This window comes from Mustela putorius, unplaced genomic scaffold (genome assembly GCF_011764305.1).
Source record: "Mustela putorius furo isolate JIRA1106 unplaced genomic scaffold, ASM1176430v1.1 tig00000228_pilon_pilon_pilon, whole genome shotgun sequence".
In the NCBI taxonomy this organism is placed as follows: domain Eukaryota; kingdom Metazoa; phylum Chordata; class Mammalia; order Carnivora; family Mustelidae; genus Mustela; species Mustela putorius.
Genome location: NW_025421322.1, coordinates 2,795,289 through 2,821,287, shown reverse-complemented (window position 1 = coordinate 2,821,287; position 25,999 = coordinate 2,795,289). Strand labels below are relative to the sequence as shown.

General features: G+C 36.2%; 1 protein-coding gene and 1 pseudogene across 7 annotated transcripts in view; both read right to left on the bottom strand.

The window, feature by feature from the left end:
• MTDH (metadherin) overlaps positions 1-25,999 on the bottom strand; it is a 59,714-nt gene that overhangs the window by 27,175 nt on the left and 6,540 nt on the right. For 4 of the 7 annotated variants that reach the window (XM_045077966.1, XM_004768512.3, XM_004768514.3 and 1 more), the window contains exons 2-6: positions 18,648-18,749; positions 5,512-5,596; positions 4,634-4,810; positions 3,158-3,223; positions 1,530-1,766 (exon numbers count right to left, since the gene is read on the bottom strand). In XM_045077966.1, the coding sequence (XP_044933901.1) occupies positions 1,530-1,766; positions 3,158-3,223; positions 4,634-4,810; positions 5,512-5,596; positions 18,648-18,749 (667 nt within the window). The remainder of the gene's footprint in view (positions 1-1,529; positions 1,767-3,157; positions 3,224-4,633; positions 4,811-5,511; positions 5,597-18,647; positions 18,750-25,999) is intronic. The other 3 variants (XM_045077964.1, XM_045077968.1, XM_045077967.1) reach the window with 1 other exon arrangement.
• Positions 16,405-16,537, bottom strand: LOC123391501 (annotated as a pseudogene).

Sequence of the window (25,999 nt, the reverse complement as noted above, 5' to 3'; positions counted from 1 at the left end):
CTTAAAAATAATTGTTAGTAGATCTAGAGTAGGCTTCTTGGGGACAATAGTCAACTTGAGTCTTCTTAGATTTAAAAGTGATGGGAAAAGCAAATAACGCTGGAAGAAAGTTTTTTCCACTTAACCACTAAAAACCCTGTAGTGTCTATCACTCTCCCAAATAAAAGAACTAAAACAAAAGTATCTGCAACAAGCACAACAGAAAAAAGTGTACATTTAATATACAAGGAATTACAACTTGATTAAAAAAAAAAACAAACAAGAGGCCGTTAGACAAATGGGCGAAGAACATGAATAGACAATTCATAAAATAGAAATGATCAAGAAAGTTGTGAAAAATATTCAACCTCGTTACTGATTTTAAAAAGTTAACCAGAACAATTTATGTATTTTGTATCAAGTTAGAAAAGATTTTTTAAATAAGAATACCCAGTCTTGGTCAGCACATGATAAATGGCACTCATATTGATGCTGACAATTTAGCATCACTAATTGATGCTAAATTAGAACTACTCTCTTAGAAAATACTTTGTCAACATGTCATAGAGCACTGTATGTTTATAGTCTTAAACCCAGTAACATCACTCCCAAGACTCTATGCTAAAGAAATAACCCAAAATATAGTCAATTCAATGTTATTTACAATGGTTAAAAAACAGAAAAAATTTTTTTGATATTGTGGGAATAGCTGAATAATTTATATGCTATGCTTATATGATATAGGGCTTTCAAATAAATAAAATACAAATAGGAAAATGTTTATGTTACTATATTAAGTGTGTGTGTGGGGGGGGACATAAAATTGCATATCCATTTTAGATTATGTAAAACAAAACAAAAACAAAACAAAACCCAAAAAAACTACATGGGAAAAAAAGACCATTAAAAAATTAAAAAACAGTGGTTGTCACTGGGTGGTGTGAGAACAGTGCGGTTTTCCTTCTCTTTAGTTTTCCATATTAAACATGGACTTTTCTGTAACACACACACACACACACACACACACACACACACACTGGAATTTAAGTTGCTTTTTATTTGATAGCTTTCAACAAGAATAAACTTCTCAATTACTGTCTGTATCTTTAAAACCAAAGAGGAAAAATTAATTATAAAAAGGCATTTTGCAGACTGTGAAACAGTATAAAAGTGGATGCTGTAAACTACTTTTATTATTCTTATTTAAACTCAACAGAAAAACTGTTGAAATTAATTAAAAAGTCTGCTCACACATTACATTTATAACATCACCAAAAACACACAATTATACCCCTTAGTTATACTGATAATTGGATGATAATCAGATAAAAAGTATGTCAGAACACTAAGTAAAGCTACTACTGACTTTTTTAGTTCCCACTTTGCTCTATGTGAAGGATTTGAATGAGTTAGTTATTACTATTAGTTCTGTATAGCTTTACTCCTATTTTCTACTCATGGGTTTTTTTTTTTTTTCATTCTTCAAAAATTCAAAATGTACCAGAAAGAAGCAACTGTAAATGAACTTAAAAATTTCCAACACTTCTTACCAATGCCAGAAAATATTGAACGGTCACTCCAACTCCTTCCCCAGTCTTTTCCATTTGCATTAGCATCTCCAGTGTCTTGGCCCCAGGCAGATGGCTCACTTTTCCTCTTGCCTGCAGAGGCAGGTGAAACAGAGTTCCACTTCTCCTCACCTGCACTGATCTGTGAGGAGAGTTTTACAGACTTTTCATTCCAGCCTCCTCCATTTACAGTGAGGTTTTCGTTCAATCCTGAAGAAACTTAAAGAAAAGAAAAGAAGGTTAAAAACTGATAAAACTGAGATATGTTCAAATTTCTCTGATTGCCTGGCTTATATTTATCACTCCTTTTATCCCCTACTGTCCTCTAAATAGCTTGAGCTTTAAAAATAAAAATGAAAACTCTTAAAAGTGACATGACCACCATGAATGACTTTTAATTTAAAAACTAAGAGTAGGCTTGAACTTTATATATTACTGATGCTTTCAACAGCAGAATGACTTGCTCAAAGAAAGTACAAAAGAGCAAACAGGAAAACAGCACATACTCTGCTGTACTCAGAATACTCACCCACTAAAAATATGAGCACTTCTCCTTAGTTACATGTTCTTTTCTTAAATATTTATACACACACGTATACACACACACACGAAGTATAAGGTAGTGATTCTGAAACCTGGCTGCACATTAAAATCAACTGAAAAACTTCTTAAAAGTAGACACTGGAGCCTCAGCCCAGACTAATTAAAATCAGAAGCTCTAAGGGTGCTTGGCTAGCTCAAGTCGGTAGAGCATGTAACTCTTAATCTTGGGGTTGTGAGTTCAAGACCCATGTTGGGCACAGAGATTACTTAAAAAAATAAAAATAAAATTAAATCAGAGTATTTGTATGCTGGTACACGTATGTATGTGTGTGTGTCGTTTTTCAAAGCTTCCTAGATGACTATAATGTATAGCCAGGATTGAGAACCATGGGAATGAAAGGAAGCTGACAGGATTAAAACAAGCCTGAAACAAGAAGGTGCTTTTTCATTTCCGAGTTTATATTTTACTAGCACACTTTTAGTTTTTAGGTAAGGTATACCACTCTACTTAATTCAGTCTTTACCACAAATGAGCAAATAAAATGTATTTTCTAATTGTGAAGCATGGTATAACTTCAGACTGTAGCCCCATTTATTGTAAAATATTTGATATTGTTAAGAATGCAATTTGAACAATTATAGGTTTAAGATTTTCTTCCCTTAATAAACAGGGGTAAAATATTTTATCCCATAAATGTTTACATTGAAACCAAGTCCTCCCCCACCCCAAAACTTTCTTTTCTCTATTGGCTTACACAATGCAAGCAAGAATAAAAATAGCATATAAACTATTACTAAACTATTACTAAAAAAAAACTATTACTAAACTATTACATATGGGGAGAGGGAGAAACAACTAGAACATACCAAAGACTGTTAGAAGTGGGAATGATTTTTCTTTTTATCCATTTTCCAAAATCTCTGGATTGTGATTATGTTACTTTAGTAATTAAAAATCATTTCTAAGCCTTTTTTTCCTTCTGTATCATTCATGTGAGGAAAGAGACATGTACACAAGTTTCTATTCTGATGGGCCTTCAATTTAAGTTACATGTAATTTCTCTCACCCTGAAGTGTAGAATCTCCTTTTCCAGACTTAAAGTTGCTAACTTGAACATTTAGATGAGAATCACCTGGTTGAAATAGAAATAAAATTTATTTAATACTAAATAGGCCACTATGCACATTAAATTAGGAGTTAACATACAAATTTATTTTCACTTATTAATTTTAAGAAATTATTTCTTCAAGTACTAAATTCTTATATTGGAAGAGAGTGTTACTCACAACATACTTGACATGTCCTTAAGGAACTATGTTCTATAGTTACCATATTCTTAGTCAACGAAAATGGCAAGATAGGACCTGGAAAATCATTCAAGTATATGTGGAGTCTGCTGTTCTGTAATGTTTATGAGATTCTTTTAAATAGGAACTGGAGAACTGGGGCTTTGTAATTGGATTCAACTTTGCCATCTCTCAACAATGCCAGCTGCCTTTTCAATAATCCTGGAAGCAAATACATCCAACTTAAAAAGAACACTGCCAGTATTTGGGACCAGGACTTAGGAAATATGGCCAGGGGTACGGCAAGGGGTATGAAAACATACTGTAACAAAGATACCATTTCTCTGACACTAAAAAGCATTTAATGATTACAATGTATCAAAAAATCAGCACGACACAGGATTGTCCTAGCAAGGAAGGCATGCACAAGACAGTGAAAAAGGGTCACCAACAGAAAGAAGCACTAAAGCATGGCTAATATGTTTAACAGTGAAAAAGCATAAATAGAAGTCATTGCTATATCAAAGCAATAAATTCCAGCAAGTCTTCAAGCAAAAAAGTAAAAGATAGCAAGACTAAGAAAGTGGCCTGGAGACAAATGCGGGGTGAGGAGGCAATTAATAAAAAGGTAAAGAAAGAAAAGTCAATGCCCAAGTTGAACGGTATCACTTTGCAGATGGCAATGTAAAGAGCTTTAGCTAAGAAGCCATCAGTATTGGATAGTGTGAGCACTTGAAATACTTGGGAAGAACATTAGCTCAACAACCTCGGAAGTTCCAGTCCAGCTTTATCAAACACGTATGGCATTCTCAAAAAGTCAGGGTGATAAGAAGTCCAGATAGAGCCTGCACTACCCAGAACATGCTTGCTTCATCTTGGAATGAAAGCATCCAACATGCAGGATTGGTGACAATTTTATTTAATAAATGTCTTGTCCACTAAAAGAAACGGAGATGTAAAAGAGCTGGGGTGAAGCAACGCACACAAGAAAAAAAGGCAACATCATTTTCTCATGTGACTCAAGGCAGAAAGGCAATTTTAATTTAGCAGGCCATTCATTGGGCAGTACGGAACAATTAACACTGCTAGATATCAAGTAAACCAGTATGTGGTCCACAGTGCTCTCACGAAGAAGGGTATATCAGCACAGTGATGTAAGCAGTTCAAAATAGTCAAATTTTGACAGAATGATATTTTGTACATCTGATTAAAAGGAGCTGGATTTGATGTATGACTCTTATGTTCCACCAATATACCTTTATTCTTCTTGGAACCAACAGGAAATGATGCAGTTGTAAGTTGCTCGGTGGTAACTGTGATGGTATTTTCTATCCCAGGGATAGTTGAATCCAATGAACCAGAATCAGTCTGCACCTTATCACGTTTACGCTGCTGTCGTTTCTCTCTGTGACTAATTTTAGTTTCCCAGGCTCCTGACATAGCCCCAGAAAAAAAAGTGTTATTCAGTAAAGGGGAAGACAAAAAGTTGTAGTTTTGAGGGGGGAAATGGGACAGGGCACATAAGATATCATGATAAATTTAGAGAGTAAGCTAAAACCCCAGAGTACTGATTATATTAATTTAATCTAAGAATTTATTCTAGTCCTAATATGCTGTTTTAGGCAGCTAACTGCCATTATTATTTATTCTGGTAATTTTTATCAACTGTCATCTATGATTTAGGAAAAATGAGAAATGTAAGTCATTCCGTATGTTTTTTTATCCTGCTGGAGAGAACGGAGAGTGTTATAAATAATTACTAATAAGTGGGTTTATTTGGTGATGACAATAAAGGGCTTCCTTCCTAGGGATAGTGTATTTAAAAACAAGAGGGGGGAAAAGTCCAAATCAAAGAAACAAAGACAAAATAACTGCCCAAGACACTGAGCTAGACCTTAAATCTCAAGGTGGTTCCCTTCAGGAAAAGCACTATTAGATTCTTAAGTAATTTAGATTTAAAAAAAAAAAAAAAAAGTGTTTTCTAACAATGTCAAAGATCTGTACATTAAAATCTGTAATTATTAAGAGAAAAGCTAGATACAAGATTAAGCGATACAAATGCAGCTCTTATATAATGTACCATGGTAAAAAAGGATTACAAATTTTTCTATAGTCCTTTCACTTGCTCAAGTACCTTCATCAACTTCCTTTCCATCATGGCGTGAACTGTTTTGCACTGCTTTAGCATCTGACTTTGATTTCTTCTTATTTTTCTTTGACTGAAAGTAAAATAGAATGTTACTTAATACTTCATTATGTTTTTGAAAAGGCAGGAGTCAGTAAGATACATAATGAAATGTATGATGCTGACAACCAAAAAATTTAATATCTGGTTAAAAAACTTAACATTAAATGGCAATAATAATATGAGGTTACCATTTATTGAGTGGTTACTCTATGCTAAGTACTTTGCATTCATTTTCTTCATTCCCTAAAAAAACTCACTACAGAAGGTATTATTCCCATTTTAGAGTTGAGGAAATGGAGACTTAGGCTGTCTGGGGTCACATTAAGAGTTAGTAAATGGTAGCGTCAAATTAGGAAATAGGTCTATCTGGCTCCAAAGTCTGTGCCCTTAGATACATGCTGCCCTAACTTACATTATAAATAAGGTACTATAACACAATGTGTTCAGAACAATAAAATAAAGACCTACTGTTAATGTTTAGAAAGAAAATGATACACTGATTATTGGTTTTTGGATTTCATAAAGCACATTGTTGGAATACCCTATTATATAGCAAATTAGCGAGTCAACTGTACAAAGAAGGTAGTATCTTGTCGGTTTCAGAGCAATGTGAAAATACCTAGGATTTGCATGTGGTAGATGGTTAGTAATTCATTAGAGAAAATACCTTTACACACACAAGATACAGATATTTTGAAATAGCCTTTCAATTCCCTTCTGCTAATATTTTCTCCTCTCAAGAGCTCATTAAAACTTTATAAAGCCATGATTTCTATCCTTAGATTAGTGCTTCGAGAAGAATACTAACATTCATGAAATAGTGACTTTATTTATAATTTGCATTCACTCATTTTACTATTTGTTGAGACTGGCTACATATATGTATTATTGTACACTATCTGGAAGTTAAGTTTACCACACAAAAAGATTGTATCTAGATAGTAAGTCTTTTTCATGGGTAAAGCAGTAAATGATAGTCTAAGCAATAAATGACAGTTCTTAACAGTGAATAAAAATTCTTTGACAACAGGGGTATATAATAAACTATTCAAAACCATGTTTTTTATTTCCCATAGTTGATTTGTACCTGTTTCTTGGCATGGTCTTATGAACATGTAACACATCTCAGGTACTGCTTTATTACACACACCTACCAAACCAGGCTCATATCCACTTATAAAAATTGAGATATCATCTACATATCGTATTTATCCTTCTTAAGATACAATTTGGTGGTTTTTAGTATATTTGAGGTTATACATTTATCATCATTATCTAATTCCAGAATGCTTTCATCATTCCGAAAAAGAAACCTGGTACCTATTATTAGTCACTCTCCACTACCTTCTTCCCACCTGCAATCACCAGCAGTCATCTTCCTGTCTGTCTCTCACAGCCACTCTTAAGTAAACACAATACATGGAGCACTGGTTAATTACAGCCTAAAGTAGGGGTCAGCAAACTTCTTCTATAAAGGATCAAATAGTAAATATTTTAGTTTATGCAAGGCATACATATTTCTACATGTAGCAACTGAGAAACTCTGCTGCTATAGCACAGAAGTAGCCATATACAATATATAATGGAATATATATTGTGTTCCAACAAAATTTTATTTACAAAAATAGGTACCTGGCTGGATTTCGGGGGCCAGAGTTTGCCAACCCCTGGTCTACAGCAGTACTGTCCAATAGAAATATATTGTGAGTCATGCTTGTAATTTAAAATTTTCTAGCACACAGGTTAAAAAGCTAAAAGAAATAGGTAACATTAATTTTAACAATATATGTAAATCAACACTTTCAAAATACTATTTCAAAATGTAATTAATATAAAAAATTATTGATAAAACCGTATAACAAAGAGTGCTAAATAGCCATCCATGGAAGTAGTTACTACATTGGACAGTACAGACCTACAGGAACTAACTAAAGTTAGTTAACTTTAACTAACTTATGAAGTGTCTCTGCTTCATTATTTTTTAATAATCTTCTAAATTCATGCATTTAATACCTTAAACCTCAAACCTGACAAAGGTACAGAGATCCATTTAAATGAAGGCCATGCTTTCTAAAACATGCCATTAATTCTTCCACCTCATCTTTTAAGTAGGCAACGATTTTTGTGGAATTTTAACTAGTAAAATTTAATCTTCCTCAGTACCAGTTGTTCCTGCAATTGAATCTGATGGTTCTACTTTATTCTGGCATTTTTAACAAATGGATTCACTAAAAACATTTAAGCTTAAAAAAAAAAAAAAAGTGACTGTATTGCTATCACTTACAGATCTTTTTAATTAACCCAGTTAAGTCTCAAAATAACTCTATAAGGGGCGCCTGGATGGCTCAGTGGGTTAAGTGTCTGACTTCAGCTCAGGTCATGATCTCAGGGTCCTGGGATCCAGCCCCGAATCAGTCTCTTTGCTCCCTGCTGAGCTTCCTCCTCTCTCTCTGCCTACCTCTCTGCCTACTTGTGATCTCTGTCTGTCAAAAAAAAAAAAAAAAGTATTGAATCTTAAAAAAAAAGAAAAGACCTCTATGAGACAGATGCTATTATTCCCACTTTACAGATGAGAAAAGGGAGGCACTGAGTGGTTAACTAGCCAACCCCAAGATCACATAATTATTAAGTGTCAGAGTTGGGATTTGATAAGCATGCTCCAAACCTGGGCTGCCACGCTATTTTTGTTAGAAACTGCTCCTGAGCTGTTAAATTATGGAGATATGATAATTTTCACAAGTAATAGACAATTTTAATAACAAAATCACACAATGATGTAAACGTCTCAGAATACCCTTCGTTGCATGAATTTCTTAAAAAAAAATCAGCTACTTTCTGACACATTAGCAGAAAAACTTTAATAAATTTTCTTAACACTGATGGGACAGGTTAACTACAAATTTTTCCACAAAAGATCTGCTAAGTAGACAACCATTTGTCATTATCAAAAAGGTCAACATATTTGAAACACTTGAATTTTAGTAAAAGAAAAATGTGTGGCTTGCTTTTTAAGTTGGTCAGCTTTATAAAAGTATTTTGACATATATAATCAATCAATCTCTTCTTTGTAGAATAAAGAATGATTCCCACCTTGCCCTTACTATAAATTAAGGGCATTTTCCAATTTATAGTCTGGCTTTATACCTCTTTTGCCATCATAGATTTCTAGAAATAATGTAGTGAATGAATTTCATGCATGGTGCTACAACTAAAACTTCATCTCCCTACTCCTCAAATTTTATTTTTTTAAATTAAATTTCAGTTTATGTGGGCTCTCCATCAGTGGCTTTTATTTAGTTTTTCACACCAAAAAATTTAAATTAAGTCATCTTTTCTTGAGAATGTATCTTTGTAGGTATTTTTTAATCTTCAGTTGCTCACAAAAGTAGTTCTTCATGCATTTCATTACTGAAATCTAATATACCAAGTTCCCTAGGTGTAATGTCAAAATCATCTGTGCATTTTTCCAATTTGCAATTTGCTCTGCTACTGATTTACTTAATTCACCAGCAACATTTTTATGCTACACCCAACAGTATATGCTGATGAAAGAATGTGTTCTGGTTGACTGTCATACTGTTTTCTACAAATTTTACCATGGCAGAAAGAACAAGTATTTCTCCACATACGTCTTTTCCCCTTTAAATCAGAAACCTCAAGAGTGGCTTCTAAGCATTTGTAACTATATTTAGTGAAATTCTGTCCGACTGGGTACTGAATAAACAATCATCTTTTTAAAAAACTGCAGAGGGACGCCTGGGTGGCTTAGGCTAAGCGGCTGACTTCTTGACCCAGAGTCCTGGGATCAAGTCCCGCTTTGGGCTCTTTGTTCAGCAGGGAGCCTGCTTCTTCCGCTGCCTCTGCTTGCCTCTCTGCCTGCTTGTGCTTGCTTGCTCTGACAAATAAATAAACAAACAAACAAATAAATAAATCTTAAAAATAAATAAATAAAACTGCAGAGGTCCAATCTTCACATTTGGAATGCTTAGATAACCTGCTAATTGAGACAGTTTCAGAATATAATTAGCTAAAATCTCAAGTCACAGTATACATGGTCAAGGTTTCTATTTCAAAAATCTTCCTTGATGATTTCAATTTTTCTGACCAATTTCTTTTTTTTTTTTTTTTAAAGATTTTATTTATTTATTTGACAGAGAGAGATCACAAGTAGGCAGAGAGGCAGGCAGAGAGAGAGGAGGAAGCAGGCTCCCTGCTGAGCAGAGAGCCCGATGCGGGACTCGATCCCAGGACCCTGAGATCATGACCTGAGCCGAAGGCAGCGGCTTAACCCACTGAGCCACCCAGGCGCCCCATTTCTGACCAATTTCTTATCAGGTCTGATTAAATCATCTTAACCTCATGATGATGTGGTTGACAGAGGTCTTAGTAGGAATAGCAATGCTCATTTTATCTAATTGTTTATTTGCATTATCATCAACTACAATCTATAGCTTCTTTGCAGCCTGTTCACTGAAGGTTAGTCTAGTTTAAGCTGGGTGACACAATCAAGAAGCCCACAGAGCTGAGCACGTATCAACTGCAATCCGTCAAAATATGTTATGAGAAAAGAACCAATGAGGGCAGTCTTTCCATTGCCGCTTCCCGTTCTCAGGATCTGGCCCGTGTAGCATCTTACTACCCTCTAATATTCCAAATGAGGATGCCAATGACTAGCCATATATTGATACCAATAAAGATTAATTTAATAAAAAACTAAGTATAAATAGAAAGTCTAATATTTTCTTCCTTTATCCCAATGGCTTTTCCTGTGTACTTCACTTTGGAGACAATGGTCTTAAAAAGCACATGTTGAAGTAGTTCTAGGACTACAAGTAATATGCTTCTGAATTCACAGAACTTAAAATATCAAAAAATTACAGGCTACTTATTAAAAAAAAGACCAAAAAATGACTTCTATAAATAAGCTCATCCTTTACTTTTACCTTCCTGACATGAACGAATATTTTTAGTACAACACCCAAAGTGAACATTTATTAGAGCAGCAAAAGGTATATATTGGCAGCAAAAGTAGATCTACTGAAATGGCTAACTGCTTCTTAGCAGATTTTGTTTAAGGAACTGTGAAGTATTTAAAAAAAAAAAAAAGGAGTGTTCAATTCAACTCAACTTAGGGAGTCTAATTTAATATTTGTATGGAGACAAAAACTATTAAGAGAGATACTGTACAAATTTTAATTTAAAAGATACTTTATTTTGCAATTAATTCTTTACACCAAGGTAGGAAGCCAGATTCTAAATGTAATCCTTACTCAATTTCTTAATTGTCCTTAAATACTGGTCCTTAAAATTTTGGTGAACTGACATAACATAACATAAAAGCCCTATAATTATCTAAAGCCACAGTTGACAAAGTCAGGACTGTTAAAGGAAATGAAGCCTGAAAAAAAGGAATGCTGAGTATTTCCTAAAGGTTGTAAGTGGATACTATGATGCTTTTGTCTATGGATGAGTGGCTAGTATGTTAAGATTTTCCACTAATTCGGGGTGCCTGGGTGGCTCAGTCGTTAAGTGTCTGCCTTCAGCTCAGGTCATGATCCCAGGGTCCTGGGGTCCACCCCGCATCTGCTTCTCCTTCTCCCACTGCCACTGCCCTTGCTTGTGTTCCCTCTCTCCTTGTGTCTCTGTCAAATAAATAAATAAAATCTTAAAAGAAAAAAAAAAAAAGCTTTTCCACTAATTTATGGCAAAAACTATTCTGTTTTCCGAGATTTTTGTTTTTTCTCTTTCCACCGTGTCAAAACTGCCTTTTTTTTTTTGGTTAATGGTAACGGTGGTTTTATTACTTATTTTTTTTAAAAAAGGCTGTGATTTTTCTAACATCTCTACAACATAAACTGATAGAACTTTTTTTTTTTTTTTAAGATTTTATTTATTATTTATTTGACAGAGCAGAGAGCCAGATGCGGCTAGATCCCAGGACCCTGGTATCATGGCCTGAGCTGAAGACAGAGGCTTTAACCCACTAAGACACTCAGGCGCCCCTATATCAGCAATTCTTAATCTAACTTGGTGACACAATATAAGGATGAGATTAATTGTAGAAAGTGTCACAAACCTTTTTAAAAGTGGAGAGATTTGCAACTGATGTTCCCCCCTTCCCTGGCGGTGGTGGTGGTGGCGGAGGCAGTGTAATTAAAACTAGAGACAAGACTATTTTACTCACTACTATTCTGATGCATTTTCCTGAATGCAAGGAATAAACAGGATTGCAGGTGCAGAGAAGTGCCCACACTTCTACTTCACCTCTTTCTCCTTACCCTGATTAGTTATATCTTCTTTCACAGCAATTACCACCATCTGACACGAAATAATATATTTGCTTGTTTTTAACTGTCCCCTTGCCCCATTTTATCCTGTTCTATTGACCGTTATATTCCTAGTGTCTAGAATAATGTATCTTGCAGACGAAAGGTATTTAATTAATAGTTGGTTAGTCAATGGAAGAGCCTTAAAGTAGACTGGATTACTTATGGCCCTATCTGCCCAACTTTCACTGTCCCCAAAATAAAACCTCTAGGCTATTATATCTGTACACTTGATTCCATCATCTAAGCCACTAAATTATTTAAATATGTTTCGTGTGAGCTTATGAATTATGGCACACCATACAAGTTGTATGAATCTTAAAAAGAAAATTACAAGAAGCCTTTCTTTTCTTTTCTTTTTTAAAGATTTTATTTATTTATTTGAGACAGAAATCACAAGTAGACAGAGAGGCAGGCAGAGAGAGAGAGGGGAAGCAGGCTCCCCGCTGAGCAGAGAGCCTGATGCGGGGCTCGATCCCAACACCCTGGGATCATGACCTGAGCTGAAGGCAGAGGCTTTAACCCACTGAGCCACCCAGGCACCCCATATTAACTCTTTTATATTAGCCCCAAACTCTTTCCCAGATGTGGGCCTCATATTTCTGATAGCTAATAAATTAATTCCACTTGGAGACCCCATTTTCACAACAATCTTATTACATTTAAAACAAATTCACTGGGGCACCTGGGTGGCTCAGTGGGTTAAAGCCTCTGCCTGGGTCATGATCCCAGGGTCTCTGCCTACTTGTGACCTTTGTCTGTTAAATAAATAAATAAAATCTTTAAAAAACAAACAAACAAAAACCCCCAAACCCAAAGTCATTATTTTATTGTATTTCAATCCGCTCTTGCTTCATACAACTATAGCATCATGAAAAATGATGGGCTAGTGTGAAATTCCTGGTTCTGATCTCATTTCTGCTATTCATCAGAGTTTAGACAAAAAATTTCTGCTACTTGTCGGAGTTTAGGAGCAGAAGTGAGGTTTCTCTGGTAAGATATTCCCTCTTTTACAGAAAATACTGTGGTCACCTTAAAGGGGACACTGAAAACTAATTCCTTGGATGGGAACCCAAGACTCAAAGCTATAGATTTTGTGGCCCAAGGAGCCTGAAAGGTCAAGAGTCCAAAGCATTCCAGATAACAAAACATTTTAATGAACCCAAAAGACTATATTAGGAGTTTAAAACAGGGTTTCAGTAAAAAAAAAAGTCAGGGAGTAAACATTTTAGGCTCTGCAGACTATAAGGCCTCTGTTACAACCACTAAACTTTGCTGCTGGGAGTACAAAAGCAGCCATAGACAATAAATAAGTAAATAAATATGGGTGCATGTTCCAATAAACTTTCAAAAATAGGCAGAGAGCTAGACATGGCAAATAGGTCATGGTTTGCCAACCCCTGGTTTTAAATTAGTTTCTAAGATGTATTAGGGAAGGTAAAACACAAATGTGGTGTTCTCTGTTTTACTAAGAGCTGCTATACTACACTTGTTTAAAATCTATGATGCCTTGGAACAAGTTTACTTTGGTTTCTAAACATTGATCACTCCTAGAGTAGTGGTTCTCAAACATCTTGGATATAGGGTACTCTTAAAACAGACTGAGGATGTCAAAGAGCCTTTGATTATGTGGATTATACCTACTGATATCTACCATATTATAAATTAAAAGTGAGATATTATTTGGATATATATTATTTCAAAACAATAATAGACTAATTACATATTGTATAATTACACCTATACGAACAATAGCAAAAACATTTTACTGAGAAGAGTGGTATGCTTTACATTTTGTAAGTATCTTTAGTGTCTGGCTTCATAAAAGACAGACTGCATACCTGCTTCTGCATTTAATTTTACTGTGTGATACACAATTTGAAGCATATGAAGACAATCTGGCTACATACACATAGAAATGTAATTGGAAAAAGAAGGAGTGTCTTCAGAGTTTTTTCAGATAATTGCATTCTTCTTTGCTATTACACCAAAGATTTGTGGTCGACAGGGGCTGGGGCTAAGGGGAAAAGGGGAAAAGGAGGCATGACTGGTAATGAGCAGAAGATTTCTTTTTGGGAAGAGGAAGAAGTTAAAAAACTACATGGTGAGAGCTGTACAACTCTGCAGAAACACTGAAATCTTACACTTTCAAAAAAATAAATTTTTACAGTATATCTAGGATAAAGCTGTTTAACAAAAAAGAAAGACAAAAAACCAACATGTATGGGCTTAGGGAGGCTCAGGAGTAGGATGAGAGACGGGCAGGGCTTTTAGGTTATGTTCAAGGCTGTGGAGTAAAAGCAATGGGAAGTCGTGAGGAGCTTTAAGCAGAGGAAGGAGGGGCGCCTGGGTGGCTCAGTGGGTTAAGCCACTGCCTTCGGCTCAGGTCATGATCTCAGGTCCTGGGATCGAGTCCCACATCAGGCTCTCTGCTCAGCAGGGAGCTTGCTTCCTCCTCTCTCTGCCTGCCTCTTTGCCTACTTGTGATCTCTGTCTGTCAAATAAATAAATAAAATCTTTAAAAAAAAAAAAAAAAAGCAGAGGAAGGAAAAAATGTTACGCCAAAACTTCTCAAGTGGTAGTTTCTTAAAAATTGTTGCAACATGAAATCTGTATCAATGAGCTTTCCCATACTCTACTGGTCTATCTTGCACTTTGAATGAATCTTTTACACTTGCTTTGTAACATGCAAATGTCCGTCATTTGGAAAATATGGGTTCAGTGAGTTACACACATCTAAAATGTTAAAATATTCCATTATATACAGTATTTTTAAAAATCACATTTATTAACATCACAACTGATCTCATCAGAAAGTCTTTAGGCACTGGGATGCTGTCAAGCTCGTGGTGGCAGATACAACTTTTCCAAATTTCTAATTTTCACTTGGAAATAAATCATTGTGTCATTTGCAATAAATAATAAATGTAGTTTTCCTTGAAGTGACAGGATCATCTTGACTGTTTTTGAGAAAATGTCTGCCAATACCCAAGTCTAAATCACCATGGCCTCTCTATCAGCTCTTCTTTCAAGTTAAAATGGATGAAGTGACTAGTCCAGACTGCAGCTCAACTGTATGGGTGTTTTTCCTCAGGACAACCCCTGTTCTTCACTACACAGCACACTGTATGTATACTTCCCATTTCATCATATAAAATAATTAAAAGGCAAGTGTGCAAAGGTCATGATTTAATAAAACTAATAATGATCATTTTTACAGCTTAAGGATACTCTTAAGTGAAACTAGCGTTCTTTTTCTTTTTAATTGTGAGTGGACTGCAATAAAGAATCAGCTACTAGTGGTTTGGTGTCACCGTCATGATTTGTGCTAGCAATATTGTTTTTGTACCATTAATGCAAATTCAACACAGCAAAAAAGGCAAATAATGTCTCTATTACTATGAAAACAGTTTTGTCTTCCAGGACCCAACAAAAGGTCCCTGATACCCAGGGGTCCATGAACCACACTTTGAGAAATGTTGCCTGCACAAAATTGAGGGATCGTTGTTTACTAGCTATGTATTGCTGGGCAATCCACTGAACTCTTTAATGAGCTGGATTTGAAGAAATGATTATATTCTCCTCCATCCCCAACCAAGAGTTATTCAACAGGATTAAGAGATGTGCAAATATTTGTATTATTGTAGCATCATAAAATGCAAGAGCTTATTATTACTTATGAGTGACACTACTATTTCAGCAGGACTCCACTGACTTTGTCCTGAAAAACCTGACAGTGACCAAATTTCACACATTTTTGTTTCTATTGTCTCTCTTACTGACAATCTTTTAACCTTCTATCTTAATTCAGACCCTTATAATCACTGATGCAAGCCTGATTTGTTTTCACAAATGTTGCTGCCAGCTGAACACATCTATTTTTATCATACCCCCACCCATCCTGACCAAACTTGTCTAGGGCTTTCTGTTGAGTATGTCTGAATATGTTCTTTTGCTCCAGCTGAAGTGTGTGATTGTTGTTCATTTGTTCCTCTCACCTGCCAGAAATGGCCTCCTCACTTCCAGTTACTGAAATACCCCCCCCAACCTTGAAAGTCCTATTAAATCAATCTTTTCTAGCCTCCCAAATAGGATAATCTTATTCCTCTGAATATCTGGCACTCAGAGACTTGTTACCTATCTTTTCTTGTGCTTGCATTTCCTAACTAGACTGCAATCTCTCTGAAGGTTAAGTATGTCTTCCATTCTTCTTATTCCCTTCAGCATCTAGTAGCACAATGCATTCAGCCTAGCTAACGGTACTGTATAGATTCTGCTAGAGACCAGTATCAATGAAACACTGACCTTCACAGCCAAATAAAGACCTAGAAAACTACTGTACTTTAACTTGCTTTATAGACCCAAGGTCTGTAACTCTTGTCATATATGGTTTTTAGCAATGTTTTTCTCTGTGAGGTTTACTCAAGTGACAGGGCTAGATATTCAATATCACAGCTGAGAGGGCAATTATTCTATAGGCAAACTGTACCTCTCAAATTGCCCAAGATACGGCTCTGAGAGGAAAACAAATACACAACAATGCGTATAAAGGTTTATAAGTAGATCTACGACAAGCATCTTACAATTAGCAATAATTGCGCCTCGGATAAACCTCATTGGCTACGATACTGCCACTGCGCAAAGCTTACGACAAGCATCTTACAAAAAAATAGAAAGTCTTAAATATATTTAAAACACACAAAAACATACACAGTGCAAGAGCATAAAAAATTAACCGAAATGAGGTCTCTTGGACTGAAACAAGTTAAAAAGTGTAAATTCCAAGATGCAGATGGCAAAAAGAAACACTAGCCATGAGTTGTAGCATTTACTATTATGCAAAAAGTCAAATAGAAAAGGCAGCAAACCAAAGGCAGAAGCTCTGTCCTGAAAAAAGCAACAGCAACTGAAAGGAGGCGGTACCATCAAGTGATTCACAAGTGCACGGGCTTTGGCACCAGAATGAGCCGGATTCAAATCCTACTTCACAAACTATGAAATGAGTGAAACTGTAAAATCCCTCTATGCCTCAGAGCCCTTATCAGTCTTGCAGAGTTTATGAAAGGATCAGAAATCATACAGAGCAGTAAAAATCACAGACTTTGAAGTCAGATGGGTGGAAGATAGAACTTTTTTTAGTAGCTTTGGTTAAGTTATGCCTCAGGTTTCTTATTTGTAAGATAGGTATAATACCACCTCCTCAGTGCTCTTGTGAGCATAAAGGAGCATATAAATTTTCTGTAAGTCTTAAAAGTACACCCAGTGGGTACTGAGTAACTTGTCTCTACTAGATACATGTAAATATACTCATACACATACCTCACCTTGCATAGTGCCTGCCATATCACAGATACTAACAAATATCCATTACTGTAATTATTTTCTATCACTAATTTCTGAATGATTATAAACTCTAAACTGTAGTTTTATATCCTCATACACCCAGTCACTATATGATTCATTAATCAGAAATGGATGGTAATTCATCTATCATTCTAACTACAAATTTTTCAGGGTAATTCAGGAACTAGAAGCAAGAACAAGCATAAAATGCTCACTAGTAGAGAGAAAACCCAGAAATAAACTTTAGATGGAAGAAGTATAAATCCATATTAGACACATGAACTACTCATCCTGTAAATTCATAATCCTGAAACTGTATCCTTATTTGCTAATATAAGTCACTTACTATTTATTTTTCAGCCAAAGGCAAAATCAGGCACAAATTTAACTCTTTTCTACAAATATCCTTCATTTTAAGCCATCCTACGTGCAGCTATAGTGGCCCTAGACCAATTGTATCGGATTAAAGGGGAGAATTGATCTTGCCAGTTTTTTAGACATTTTGAAACTGCAAGCATGAAGAAACTGTAGCAACCATTTCATACTACTATTCTATAGGACTGGAATGTTGCATGCTAATTCCTAGAAACCATTTACCTACCTCTGATTATTTTTTGTTTTGTCTTTCTTGAAAAGGAGTATGCCATGTGTAGGGTTTTAAAAGGGAAAGGGGGTGGGCAAGTAATTAATATACTAAAAGGATTTAAATCAAAGTTCCTCCCCCATAGCAGAACAACCCACTGTTAACAGTTTTTTATATTTTGCCTACTTGCAAACTAAACTGAGTCAAATAAAAACTGGGTCAGTTCTAACGCTGAAAACTGAAAACTGAATAAAATCCCAGGAATGTACCATTTATGGGGTATGATAGGTTATCTTATTTGAAAACTTAAGAGTGCACATCTAAACCTTTTACTAATTATAATAATAATGAATATAGAACATTCTCTTTTGTTAAACAAAGTCAAACTGCCTAATAAGAATTGTATCTCCATCAGAACAGAAATCTGTTTCAACCCTTAACACCACAGAACATTTTGGTAAGCTCTTCATGTTAGAAGTGCACTGTTAAGAAAGATAACGCAATTTGGTTTTCAAATAAGAGGGATGTTACATACCTGGAGTCTTACTCATAAAAGATGTTCAACACATGAGTAAATTATTTTGGCAAAATGAATTTAATAATGCCACAGCATGTTTAAAATACTTGGTGATATCCTTCCTTTTAAAAGTAAAAAAATAAAACAACTTACTTAGACCTGCGCCACCTATCTGCTACGACAAATTCAGATTTTCAGTTGTCCTTAAATGGGGAGTATATGTACACTTTAGTGAAACAGAAAATTATCATATTTATATGTTACTCTCTTTATTAAGAGCTTTGCATATAATTTCATATGTTCTCAAGCTTACCTTTTCATTTTTCTTATCTGCCTCTAAGGGCTGCTTTGTTGTAATACTTCGAGGAGTTCGGACAACTTCCTCGTCAGCCACTTCAACAGTCCGTCCATTAGGCTGCACAGGCAACAGAAAGAATCTTGTTATCAAACTACTCGATAGGTCAAACCAAAGATTTATACTCAGGAAACAGAATATACTACAATCAAATTCTACCCTGACCCAAATCTAAAAGGTTTCTGTATAGGTATGTTATGTAAGACCTGGCCTACTGTTCATAGTAACTGTGTTTCATAATAGAATTAATAATGAACCTACAAACAAAACTCTGTACCACAATATATTTTCTGTCCAACAAAAAATAATGGACTGAAAGCAGGAAAACAGGGGACTAACCTGTACTTGCACTCTGCCAATTAGTTATGTCATCTCCGAATGTTTCAGTCATTGTCTTTGAATCTTATTTCCACATATATAGAATGACAGATCTGATCTACTCAATATTCGGCACACTTTGTCAGTAAAGGAACAGGAAATATTTTAGGCTTGGTGGGCCATACGGTCTCTGCCGCAACTACAAAACTCTGCTACTGTAGTACAAAGGCAGACATAGATGAATAAATGAATGAGTTTGGCTGTGTTCCAATAAAGCTTTATTTACAAAACACAGGTAGAGGACCAGATCTGGTCCATGGACCATAGTTTGTTGGCCTCTGTATTAGATTATCTCTAATGTCCCTTGTAATTCTAATTACTGTAATTATCTAATGGACCTACTGTTCTGGGGTTAAGAAATTTACCAGTCCACCCCTACAGCTTAAGAAAGGCTACCTCAACTTTGACACTCCTCTAAAATAATGATAGTTCTTACAGGTGCCCATGAATAAGATTAAGTCTGTGAATTCCAAATCTGGCTTTTAATTAGAGTCACTCATTTTGGGGTTAAACCCCACCTACTCCCCCCCCAAAAACATTTCTGAGCTCTATCACCAGAAATATATTTAGAATGGAGTCGAGGTATCTGTATTCTAACCTCTTCTTTATGGATCCTACTACTACTTTTTACTTGGCTAGTCCCCTCATATTCCAACAGTGAGTTAGCAAATCAATATACATTCGTTTCAGTTGTCTTATTTCCCATTCTTACAGAACAGACTTCCACCAACCAGATTACTCACTATAGCTAAGCCAAACTCAAGAAAACAACACAAATGTTCAATTTTCTACAACTTGACTTTCCCTGAGTTTTTTCAAAATTATCAGGGACATACAGTTAGAGAAAGAGACCATTAATATTCTAAAACCCAATTTGTAGGCTTCCCAAAGATTTATGGCAGAAAAACCGAAACAAAAGCTGTCTTTTAGCTGATGAAATTTCCAATTAATCCCAATTTAATCAGCTGGCTCTTAAGCAACTTATTGAAGTCAGATGCCAAAACCAGGTCTCCTCATTCTTCATTCAGTTTTCTTTCTCCTGTGCTGTTTTGTCACTTTCCTGCTGCTTCCTCTAATCCGCCTTCCTGTGTATGTGTATGTGTATGTTTGGGGTGGAGGGGCAGGGGTACTACAAAGAGAAAGGTAAGAAAATCCTGAAAGGAATTTGGACTTAGAGCCATAACAACAACAGGAATAGGGGCACCTGGGTGGCTTCAGTGGGTTAAAGCTTCTATCTTCAGCTCACGTCATGATCCCCCCAGGGTCCATCGGGCTCTCTGCTCAGCAGGGAGCCTGCTTCCTCTCTCCGCCTGCCTCTCTGCCTACTTGTGATTTCTGTATGTCAAATAAATAAATAAAATCTTAAAAACAACACCAACAACAGGAATATAAAACTGTTTATTTCTACTTTCTTCTTCTTTTTTTTTTTTTTTTTTAAGATTTTTTATTTATTCATTTGACAGACAGAGATCACAGGTAGGCAGAGAGGCAGGCAGAGAGAGGAGGAAGCAGGCTCCCTGCCAAGCAGAGAGCCCAATGCGGGGCTCGATCCCAGGATCCTGGGATCTTGACCTGAGCTGAAGGCAGAGGCTTTAACCCACTGAGCCACCCAGGCGCCCCTTATTTCTACTTTCTAATATCACCATCTTACCTGTCAATTCTCATATGCTAGTTCTTAGTTCTATTCTCTTTAGCCAGACCTTTTCTGATTTCCCATGGTTGGCTTTACCTTTCTATACAAGCCTTAGGCCACCTAAGCCATCTTGCAGCTCCAACTCCAGTTTCCCACCTCTAACTGGCAGCTCGCAAGCTTACATTTCTTTTCTTTCTTTCTTTCTTTCTTTTTTTTTTTTTAAAGACTTTATTTATTTATTTGACAGACAGAGATCACAAGTAGGCAGAGAGGCAGGCAGAGAGAGAGAGGAGGAAGCAGGCTCTCACTAAGCAAAGAGCCCGATGCGGGGCTTGATCCCAGGACCCTGAGATCATGACCTGCGCTGAAGGCAGAGGCTTAACCCTCTGAGCCACCCAGGCACCCCACAAGCTTACATTTCTAAACACTTCACTTAACTAATCCCTCCAGGAAACTTTCCATCAAAGTCACTCAGACAGCACTTCCATTTTACTCATGTAAATGACTATACTAACTCATTTTAGCTTATCTATTAACTGCTAAAAGGTGAGAAATTAAGTGATTAAAAATACCTAAAAAGTTCAAAGCAATTGCTTTGAGATCAACTGCAAACATTGCTGATACAGCTTCCCAAATGAAAGATGAAACAACCTTTTCTCTTAACTAGGAAGTCTGAAGTCCTTTGTCAGTGACTTATAAAGGGAACACTCAGTTTCCATTTCATAGATTCTGAAATGACCACCATGCAGAGATGTTGGTCCTACATGGCAGACCTGTGCCAATTTTACTTCCTTCTCTGCAACAGAATAAACGTAAGCAATGGCTGTGACTGTAGCTGTTCCTCTGTCTATGCAGATTTCCCAATGTTACACTAACCCTCGGGCTTTAAATTGCTCTCGCTACTACCAGGAGCAACAACCCCCCCAATAAGCCTGATATTATGAAACAATAAGCCTCCTTTCCCAAGAATAGAGTCAAAGAGCTCTTGGGCAGCAGGAGAAAAGGATACACTATGGTGGCTATGCCTCTTCTACGCATCAGAAACACTAATCTGTCCTCTTACTCCACTAGCTGGAGAAGGCCGCATCCTGGAAAATCATTAACCATATTTAAATCAGCAAATCCAGTAATGGAAGCATATCACGTAAATTGCTCACATGAAAAATAACTAACTGCAAACCAACACTTTAAATACAACCTGACTGCCAATCTGGGTTTTACACAAAAGTATTATCTTCTCTCATCGCGAAGCCTTAATATATATGGTGTGTTTCCACAGATTAGCAACTACATGGGCCTCTTATTGCATGCTAGTATAAAATTTTCTGGAACACTCTGAGGGTTCCTTCCAGGGCCAACCAAGGTTAATTTCATATATAGCATACAATCTATATTTTAAATTAGACAAGAGCATCCTCCAAATCTAAAGAAAATCAACCAGTAACAGAAGAATGAAATAATCATTTCGTACACGGATAAACTCCGTGTAGGCATCGCTGTGTCTGTCTTATTATTATATATTCCCCAACTCCCACGCCAGATTCTTTCAAAAAGAACATTGTGTATGTGTGTGTGTTGGGAAGGGTGGGGATAAACCAGAATGAAAATACCTAGCTGACAAGAAAATAAAATGCAGAAGGGGGACACATAGAGGAATAGGGTCTCTTATTTAATAATGCCTGATTTAAAGGAAAGAAAATTCTTCATGTCAGTCAACCTTCAAATTATTAAGTCCATACAATTCCATAAACGTTTATTAAGTACTTAAGTACCAGGCACTGGGCTAGGGACCCCAGGAACAAGGACAAATGAAAGGAATTTGCCCTCCAAGCATGTTGAAGTTCAGAATAAGAAGATATGCTGAACAGACATCTACGCCATTTGAGCAGCCTGCACATATTTGTGGAACTGATTCTAAATTGCAAAAGAATTTACCTCTAAGATAAGCATATATGAAGTCTAACATTTGACTTTTAAAATGAAATCATTTAGAATCCCATTTTCACTTAGCTATGTAAATTTTATTTCTAGACATAAAATATAAAAACCATGACTTCACATTACTTGGAAACGCCTTAAGTTTAGAAACTAGAAGGGTAGTCTACCAACTACCAAAAAAAAAAAAAAAAAAAAAAAAAAAAAAAAAAAAGGGGAATATGAAAAGACCATGGGCTTTGGAACTGGACAAAACTGGGATCAAGACTCAATCTCTGCATTTACTCCTTGTGGTTATAAGCATTTTCCTTGACTTAACACTGGATTTCATCATCTGTAATATTAAAAAAAAAAAAAAAAGTATGTACTTGTCTTATACAAGTTTCTTATTAAAATGACAATAAAGGAGAGAACAGGGCTATGATGGCTCAAATACCCATCCCCATGTTCTAGCATTCAGGTCACTTTTCAAACCAGTGAGCTCAAAATAAATGTTAGGTCTTGGTGGTTAAGAGGGCCAACAAACAGTACACGTGTTCAGTACTCCAGACACAAATTCTTTTGGGAAGTTAACAGAATACAAATGATAAGTAAATGTATCCTCTCAGAGGTCAGAAATAGTCCAGACTTGCTCTGGAGACAGCAATGTAATATTATCTTTCTTTAAAAAAATCCAAGAAACTGCTTATAGTTTCACCATTTTCTAAGAAAAGAAAATTGTATCATTCACTTATGTTCATTAACTCAACATCCAGTAAGTGAACACAGTAGAGTAATATGTAGAACCCTTAAAACCTTGAAACAAAGGTAAGTGAGGCCCAAAAGCTGCCTTCAAAAAGCTTAGAACCTAACAAAGGAAGAAGGTAACATCACATATTAAAATACAAGACAAAAGGTGGGGCGCCTGGGTGGCTCAGTGGGTTAAAGCCTCTGCCTTCAGCTTGGGTCATGATCCCGTGGTGCTGGGATCGAGCCCTGCATCGGGCTCTCTGCTCAGCAGGGAGCCTGCTTCCTCCTCTCTCTCTCTGCCTGCCTCTCTGCCTACTTGTGATCTCTGTCTGCCAAATAAATAAATAAAATCTTTAAAAAAAATAAAATAAAATACAAGACAAAAGGTATACTCTACCCTCTTCTCCCTACCTCTCTAACCCCACCCGTTAAAGGCAAACAGTATGGGTTTTGAAGGCAAGCCGAAACCAGAGTTGAATTCTCAAATGCGTACCACCCTAGAGAAGTTATACTTCACTGGAATTTCAATTTTCTTGGCTTAAAGTTATACTGAACATACAAGAAGCACAAGTGTATATATTACACCCTTCCTAAAGAAGATAAAAGGCAAGATGTTACAGAAATTCAAGGTGCATCATCTTTAGCTGACAGATTAGACTAGAATATAGCCTGACAATAACTGGTAATTTCCAAGTATGTGCCATGTGCCAAGTACCTTGCCAGATGCTTTATACACATCAACTTATCTGATGAACAAGACCTTGCCTCAGTCAGTTTTAGTCTGAAGAGTTCTGATAGAAATTCATGATAGAACAATTCCTTGTCATTTATTTGAAAGCACGAATTTTGTGTCTTTCCTCTGCTTAATGTGAATGTATCAATCACATACACTAAATACACAATAAACTACAGCTTCAGTCATAGTAACTTATGAAATTATTTTTAAATTCAACTCCAGGGCGCCTGGGTGGCTCAGTGGGTTAAGCCTTTGCCTTCGGCTCAGGTCATGGTCTCAGGGTCCTGGGATCCAGTCCCGCATTGGGCTCTCTGCTTGGCAGGGAGCCTGCTTCCTCCTCTCTCTCTGCCTGCCTCTCTGACTACTTGTGATCTCTCTCTGTCAAATAAACAAATAAAATCTTAAATAAATAAATAAATTCAACTCCAATTTTAAACTCTTAATAACTGAGAGAACAATCTTACAAACACGGCCTATAATTCAAATTTGCAAAATCTTGCTGTATATCCTGAGATATTTCCTTTAGTGGTAAAGATTCTTTTTGCCTTCTAAGCAGCTAGCCAAAGACTCAACTCTTTTCAGGAATTCCAGATTACCTGTTGACTGCATCAGGGATGCTCAGAGCTACTTTCACAGGATAGAGAGATGACTCTCCATACCTATCACCTGGCCAAATTATACTAAGAGGATTTCTGAAGAGTTCAATACAGTATTACTGGTTTCTAAGGTTTGACTTCTGATGGGTACTGAGGTAAGAACTATATATGATACAGCAGAGACACAGCCATGTACTTTCTCAGAGCTTGCTGGATGCTCTCTGGAATACTGGCATTCTGTGGCATAGTTTGAAAACGACTAGCATAGCTGAAGAGAAAAAAGTAAACTTTAAAACTGGTCAAATAACACCAATTCCTTATTTAGAGTTCTTGAGTTTGTCTGAATAATAATAATTTGAAGATACTGTCAAAGCTTTCATGAACTTGAGAAGTACGGCATCAATCAGTAATGTCCAAATGCAAAAGAAACCCCAAGTGTTCAGAGGGTTTACTGCTGCTCTCGGTATCTAAGATAAGCAGAACTATTAAAGGTCTTTTCTACTAGGCCTCTGGCAGGATAAAATGACAAGATGAAAAAGCCCTGTCATACAACCAAGCAAATGGAGCCAAAATCTGGAGCTTCGGTAAAAGTCGTTACAATTTTCAGTATAAACTTCTGATTCTAAAAGTAAATTTTAAAAGAAATACATAGAGTTGTAATTCACTGGGAAAACTGGATTTGTTCTCTGAATGCAAACATGCTAGGAAAACCTGAGAGGAACAGCAGAAATAACAGCTGAGTTTATAGACTAACGATCAGGATACTGTTTAGCTTTTGAAACTCCTTTGCTCTATCACCTTGAATAAGTTATTTAATCTTTATGAATCTCAAGATTCCTTTTCCTACAATAGGGAATATTTGTTTTAACTATGACTCAAGATTTTTTTCACTGAATGATTATTTTTATTTACTCATTTTCAAATGACTGTTCTTTTAGTATTTAGAACTAAGGGGACTAGTGAACAGAGGTAAGAAGAAAATCCTATAATGTAGGTGGCAAGTGATATAATTTACCTTTACTAATACCTGGGGATTGATATAGAAAAACCACTACTTAAGAATAAAAAAAAGTTGGGGCGCCTGGGTGGCTCAGTGGGTTAAAGCCTCTGCCTTCGGCTCAGGTCATGATCTCAGGGTCCTGGGATCCAGCCCTGCATTGGGCTCTCTGCTCGGCAGGGAGCCTGCTTCCTCCTCTCTCTGCCTACTTGTGATCTGTCTCTGCCAAAGAAATAAATAAAATCTTAAAAAAAAAAAAAAAAGAATAAAAAAAAGTAATTCTGTTGGAGTATCTTAAAAGATTAA